The following is a 7,310-nucleotide window of genomic DNA, read 5'->3' on the forward strand; positions in this document are numbered from 1 at the left end:
CCCCACGAAAGCACATATTTTTTTTTTATTTCATCATTCTTTTACTTTTCTCTATCTCTTCCCTTCCTTCTTCTAAATGTATTATTTATGGGGCGAGAAGGGAGGAGACAAAAGCGCGGAAATCATAAATATGCAGGAGGCGGAGGCCGCACGCGCTCAAATCCGACCGGATTAATGGCCACCCGGAAGTGCTTGAAAACGATCGAGCATCAACCCAGAGACCGGGCCGCCGCCTTCCTCGATTTCCACGCAAATTCAATTTGAATCCTCAACTGAATACACGTTTATTGCATGTACAAATTAATCATTTCAGACCGCAGTCTCCTCTCCATTTCACTTGGGAATATTCGTAACATTATTTTAATAAACTGTATTATATTATATTGTGAGAATGCACAATCTACGTGCGTTTTAGTCTCGGTAGAAGTAACGCTTTGCGATAAAATGATGATAATGGTGCGAAGAGGACAAGGCGCAAACAGTGGTGAAAAGCGGCTTCAGAAGGGGGATGATTGAGCGGTTTGACTAGTTGGGGAAAGAGCCGAGCAAGAGCACTTTTGCTTCTCGAAATCCAATTTGCACTATTCTCTTTATGGGTCCAAGAAAAGGCGGCGATTCCATAAAACGACCTTATTAGTAGCGGTCTGCTCTTGCCACTGCTGCTGCTGCTGAGATCGTGGAAAGAGAGCAAAGATTTCTTCTTTATCTCCTCCTAGGATCCTCCACCTCCTGTGCACGTCGTCGTCTCCTTTTTACTTTTTCTCTTCTCCGTTTCGGAACGCTGGCGGATTGTAAAAATGGCAACGACAGACAAGAGAATGGACCAATAAAAGGGAACAATCGACTCGTAAAGTACACGGCCATAACAGATAAATAGATCCGGAGCAGAGGATTGTGTGCGGCGATTCGAGAAAAGGAAGAAACGGGAAGAAGGAAGAAAGGACGAGCATACGAATCGACTTTAATACTACCACCAACCAACCACCCTTCCTCCTCCAACAAGATATACTTTTCATTCTCGTGCAGAATGCCAGACACGTTCTAGATCTTTTCGTACGCTTCTCCCGAAACGAACAAGAAAAATCACACTTTCCTTATTAATTAATGTCCGCAAATCCGGATCGAAACGATGGTATTGATCCCCTAATGCGTTTTAACCCTCCTTTATTTTCTTGTTTGTTTTTTTTTTGTGTGTATTTTCTTTTATCGTCCCTTGTGTAATGATCCAAAATTGTGGCGCAAGCGAAGGGAGAGAGAAAAACGTAAATGAATAGACGACCCCCAGCAGCTTCCGGCACTTTCATTAACGTTTTACGCGCCTCATTAATCGGCCGCAACCAGCCAAAAAAAAAATCTTCGAAAACTTCGCTTCGTTTCCAGCGAAATTAAACCCCGAGTAAGATTACTCTTCCTCTTCTATCAACCTCCCCACAACCATCATCCATACCAACAAAAAAGTAAATATATATCAAGGACGAAACGAAGAAGTGAAAACGATCCGCCATTAAACTTAACTTGAAAAAAAAAATGTGAGTGGAAAAAAAGCCTAAGAAAGTCGATGAAACCCAATTAAAAACAACTTTTACGGAATCTTAATCCACCCCGGGGAGGATATTCACTCTTTCCTCCCCCTCTCAATCAAAATCACGAGCGGATGATAAACATTTCGGAAACATTCCTTAATTAAATCTTTCCATTAAGCTAATTAACAATTTGCAAAAAAAAAAAAAAAAGATACACATGTACGAATTGCGACTTTTTTATCCTCGAGTTCGTGCACCTCTCCAGAGATGGAACGTTATTCCCTTCATAATGCATAGATAAAAGGGAAGTAAATTGAAAATTGATGGCTCAAGAGATAGCAGCAGCAGCAGCATCAAAAACGCGACCGCATATATTCTGAATAATTAACACGCGACGCAAAACTTTCGAACAGACGAAAAGAACGCGAATTTGCGGTGGTTTTTAGATGAGAAATATGTGTCTGTTTGTTTTCTTCTTTCTCTCATCGGTCCCAGAGCTCGAATTGCCCCCAGAGAACGAACGGAAGAAGGGAGAGGGGAACAAATTGAGAAAGAGAAGATGATGAAGAAGAAGAAAAAAGAAAACCGTTGCCAAGAAAGAAAAACAAAATGAACGGGACAAGGAATGAGTTTGCTTTCAATTACGCCCTTTCAAACTTTCTCTGTCTGCTATTTCATATATATATATATATATATATTTTTTTTTTATTGCCTCTACCCTACACCTCCATCAATCAAACAAACGAAAATTTTCGCTAAATTGATGGCTTTTCTTAAGGATGTTTCTGAGAGAAAAAAAAAACAATGTGCTTCTATTATTTACCCAACACTCTCGATGGAAAATGAAAAACAGCGCTTTACAGTGGAACCTCGCTTAACGAGTTTAATCTGTTCCAAAATTTGCGGATTTTTTACTCGTTTTCCAATATAAACTAATGTAAATTACTTCTCTCCTCATCGTCACTCGTTAAGCGAGTCATTTTTCTTCCAATTCATTTTGCTCGTTAAGCGAGGTTCCACTGTATTGTTATCTTACAGCATTCTTGAACTTATATAAGTTAACCGCAGAGGTGACACTAAAAACGTTGATTGAAAATAATTAAATTTTCGCAAATCTAGAGAGCAGAGAGAATCAAAGGACGGAGGAGGATGAGGAGGAGGGCAACACGTAGATTCTCCGCCATCTTTGATCTTCATTCTTTTTTATGTTTCTTCGTCTTTCCGTTATCCCGTCCCAGTTCCTTCCCGGGGATTGAACTGACTTGGGCGGAGGGAGAGGGAAAGGAATGGAAGAAGGGTCGTCGTTTATGGTCCGTATCAATCCTCATCCGCGCGTCGTAAAACTGAATTTCAAGACACGTTCCTCGCTCCAATAAAATTTATTGAGATTACGTGGCTATCGGGAACTAAACATTTAATACTTTGTCTTTCCGAAAAAAAAAAACCCTCAGAGATCTTTTCTCCATTCCTTCCTTTCTTTCTTTCAGCCCAAATGAAATTTATATGTGCACAAAAGCGAACACAATTTCGACTAAATCGCGTTCGCATTTCCGCACAAGAAAATTATTAATAGCCCTTGCGCAATCACCGTTAAACACATTTATATAATACTTTGAGCCGTTACGCAATTAAAATACATACTTCAATTTAACATCATCGATTTTAAACAATCGTATAGACACACACACATCTTTTATGCTCGAGTTAATTCGAATTTAAACAATTCATGGAAATATTCAATTTGTACTTTTTTTTTTATAAGCTTCGTGCAGAACGAAGAAGGGAATGTAATAACCGTAGCAGCAGTATATGCTACGTTTCGTGAGCGCCAGAAATTTTAATATTTATTGGCTGATAAATTCGTAAATAAAAATTCAATATGAATCTACCCTTCGCTTGCTACAAGTTATTGCAGGTGTGTGTGTGTGCGCAAATGGAATATTCAATTTTTATTATGCACGCACTTCCGACTACTACGTGTATTTCACGACACGAAAATGTCAATAATGTTTGCTGGGATCAAATCTACAATGCAATAACGACGATATTGTAACAAAAGAGAGAGAGGAAGAAACGCAATAAATATCCAATTGCAATTTATGTATGTCGCTCATAACTTTCGGATGAGTGCGGATGAGAGTAGAGATCCGAGGTGCTTATGCAGATTAAACCATTTGTTTAGAGCGAGGGAGAGGAGACATTTACATACTAGATCACGCTACCTGTTTGTACATTTGCGGAGCGGCGAAACGAGAGGTTTTCTTTCTTTCTTTCGCTCATTCTTCGTTTCGTTTTGGTCGTCGGGGTGAGAGGAAGGAGTGGTAGACTTTTGTACGCCGCTCTCGTACACAACCAACCCTCTCTTCCCCACACCTCGTCCATCCGTCGTCGTCTACGTCTAGAGCCAAGGATACGGAAAATCTATATGTAATAAAAATGCCCGAGCATAAATCTCGGCTCAGCGAAACTTCTGCCCTTTGTAAAGGATATATAATATGTTCAGATATATCAAGACTTACTCCGACCAACAACAAAAAAAAAATAACTAAAGAAGAGATATATGAAAGTAAACTGCTGAAATATTGCCGTAGGGGGATCAACCGGAAACGGTTATGCCAACCTCAACCACGACAACAAAAGAAACAAGTTTTCGGTTGCCGCGGTAACAGCACGGATCATCGCCGAACTTGATGCGAAAAGGGGGGGTGGCGCTAATAAGCGCGGCAACCAATTATACTTGTACCGTGGCCTAACCGGAAAAAAAAAGAAAAAATCGTGTCGTGTCTCCCCATTATTTATCATCGCTTTCCTATTATGGAATAACGCGTCATTTGTTCCGCGCCGCCGGCTGGATGATAATAAAAGCTCTCTGTAGAAAAGAGCGGAGAACTCAATAAAAGCGCATCTCGTATATGCATGTACATATATATATATATATAAGTCTGCGAATAAATCTTTTGTTCATTTTGAACCAATCAGTCCTTTTTCACGAACACAAAGAAGAATAAGTTCTGCTGTACTTTGGTATCTATCTCTTACCTTATCGTCGTCGCCTTCGCTATCACACTGAAACAAGTAATTCACAGATTAGTTATCGTGGCGATACGGCAAAAGTGCAATTCGCAAAACTGCGTTTCAGCTAATGAAAAAGGCAGTGCAACATCGAGCAACCAAAAAAAAAAGCTGCTCACTCTCGTTTAGGACCTTCCAACTCTTCTTTTTTTTTTCTTCTTCATTTATTTCATACCATCATCGGTTGTCACGGCAACATTCGCTTGATGTATGGTTACGTGGCGAAAGCTGTCGCCGCGCAAACTGTCTGCTTAAGGTCAATTCGCACCATATACTCGTACGTAATGTCAACGATCGCGATAACGATTATTTTTTTACTTCTTCTTCAATTCTTCTCTTCTACAATTGACTATTTCGAAACGATTGCGTTGATTTTATATGCAAATTATTTATTTCTTCAAATCTTGATGATCTTTGAGGTTACGTGTTAGGTGAATGCTTACGTTATGTTAAAAATAACACATCTTTACGTTTAGTATAAAATTATTAAAACGTAATTTTAATAATAAAATCGCTCGACGTATATGTATTTCTTTTTGGAGGCGCTCAAGAAAGAAAAATACTAATTCGAGTCTGCACTTCATGAAATTGCTGAGACTAATTTATTAATTTTCTCTCCGTCGATTATAAATTACGCTGGAGAAGGAGCAAAAAAAAAACAACAACAAGAAAGCAGCAGCAGCAGCAACAAACAAAAGCAAAGCGAAACAAACGAACGAACAAACAAAAACAGCAGAGGGAGGAATGAAAGGATAATGGGAGAGAGGGCGAGAACGAAGGAAAAGAACTTTTGTTCCCGAGGTCCCAGCACATTTATTTAGTGTACGAGAGGAGACAGCAGCAAAAAAAAACCGCTTTCACGTTAATTAAACGCTCTTTTTCGCTGGAAATAACGCGCACAGAAGGAAAAAGAAGGAGAAAAAAACAAGATTGTGTGTAGGAGCCAGAAGCATAAAGATAAGCGCGACGGAAACAAATTGTTTTCATCTCACGCGCTGTCACCGCCGCAGTTTTTTCTTCTTCGCTCTTTTTTTTTCCAGTGTTGTTGCGCAACCTCACTTTTATAAAAAAAAACAAAGAGGGTGCAAAAAAACAGAAGAAGGATGAAGCAAAAACAAAGTAGAAATGAAAGGGGTTGGAAAGGTTTAAGTAAATAAAGAAGCAAGTAGAGAGGGTAGTAGTAGAAGGACAGCTTACGATATATCCTTTTCCAGAGCTGCAACGGCTGCTCGCATCGCTGAGCCGATCCCGAGAGCTGTCGGCATCCCTCGGCGCCACTGAGGAGCCCGTCAGCCGTTCCGACGCTCTGCCACTGTCGTCGCTCGTCGCCGGGTCCTGCGTCATCGTCGTAAGGCCCTGCAACCAAACAAGCATATCATCATCAATAAATAATTATACAATTTCAAATACATTAATGTAACATTTATTGCATACACACAGTGGAAGAGAAGTCCCGCATTGCGCGCCTCCTACATCATTTTCAAAACTTGTGTACACCTATTATATGTATGTTTGAATATGTTTCACTATACGAGTAAAAATCCGGATATTTTGGAACGAATTAAACTCGTTAAGCGAGGTTTCACTGTATAAGTAAAGTATATGCATTTTACCAATAATTGAAACTAAGGTTCAAGAGCTAAGGCCCAAACAAGGCTATTGCTGGTGCTGCCGCATCGTTAGATGCGGTAATTAAAAGACGGCTGCCTTTGATCGTCTCAACATTATAGCAATTAGCGCGATTCCGCAGTTAACAAAAGAAACAAAAAGAAAAAAGTAATCTTCTAAGCTTGCTAACCGCGAACGGTGGCATCATCATTTGCGAAGAAACAACAATAAAAAGGAGAAATGAATAAAAACCAAGTAGGGTTAATTTGCCGGTCGGATGCCCTTTTATTTTTTATTTATTTTTTTTAATAATCCGTCGTTAATTTTTAATGGCAAAAAGTAAAACTTCAGGGATTTAAAAAAAAAATGTATATAATAAAATAGCGAACCCCATTATCGCGAGACGGGTTGGTGGGGTTGCAGCGTGTAATTAATGCCTCCGCAGCGGCAGCGGCGGCGCAAATGGGGGGATGACCTCTCCGTTTCCCATTAAAAATTCATTTCGCAAGTGCGCCGCATGCAGCGACAACGATCTCTCTCACCCTTGTTTCTTTTTCTTTTTTTGTAATTTTATTTCTGAAGGGTTTCCGCGTTCGCCGCAAAAAAAAAAGAGTTTCGAGATTGTTGTTCTATACGTATGTATACTTTAATACATCCGTGCATGCATGTACACACACCACACACTCGTCTTTCTGGATGATGACGTTCTTCTACTTTTGCAAAAGAAGAGGGCGCTGTGCACTGACGCGCGCGCCCGAAAGGATTATAACGAGGTGTCGGTCTGTATGTACCCTTCAACCGTCAACGTAAACACACTCACAAGGAAAACAGACCCTTTGTGAGTGAGCACGAGAAGACGCCGGACAAAGGGCTCGTTACAATTACAGCACACTTAACCATTCAATAAGCCCAACCACAAAGAAGAACTGAATGGAGAAAGGATGGGAGGGCAGGATGTTTGCTTTGCTTACACAGAAACCGATCGTCCCTAATCCGTACATCTCTCTCTCTCTTTAGTTACATCAATATAAAATTGATTGAACAATGACAGCTGTCAATGTAAGTTTGAGAATGGTACTTACGAAATACACACTTTGCTTCATAAAA

General features: G+C 40.1%; 1 protein-coding gene across 1 annotated transcript in view; it reads right to left on the reverse strand.

Moving 5' to 3' along the window:
• Positions 1–4,498: 4,498 nt before the first annotated feature.
• LOC108567328 overlaps positions 4,499–7,310 on the reverse strand; it is a gene marked incomplete at its 5' end in the record, with an annotated part of 7,350 nt that continues 4,538 nt past the window's right edge. The window contains 3 exons of the mRNA XM_017927724.1: positions 4,499–4,504; positions 4,563–4,589; positions 5,793–5,951. Of these exons, the coding sequence (XP_017783213.1) occupies positions 4,499–4,504; positions 4,563–4,589; positions 5,793–5,951 (192 nt within the window). The remainder of the gene's footprint in view (positions 4,505–4,562; positions 4,590–5,792; positions 5,952–7,310) is intronic.

This window comes from Nicrophorus vespilloides, unplaced genomic scaffold, assembly GCF_001412225.1.
Source record: "Nicrophorus vespilloides isolate i.1.1-1 unplaced genomic scaffold, Nicve_v1.0, whole genome shotgun sequence".
In the NCBI taxonomy this organism is placed as follows: domain Eukaryota; kingdom Metazoa; phylum Arthropoda; class Insecta; order Coleoptera; family Silphidae; genus Nicrophorus; species Nicrophorus vespilloides.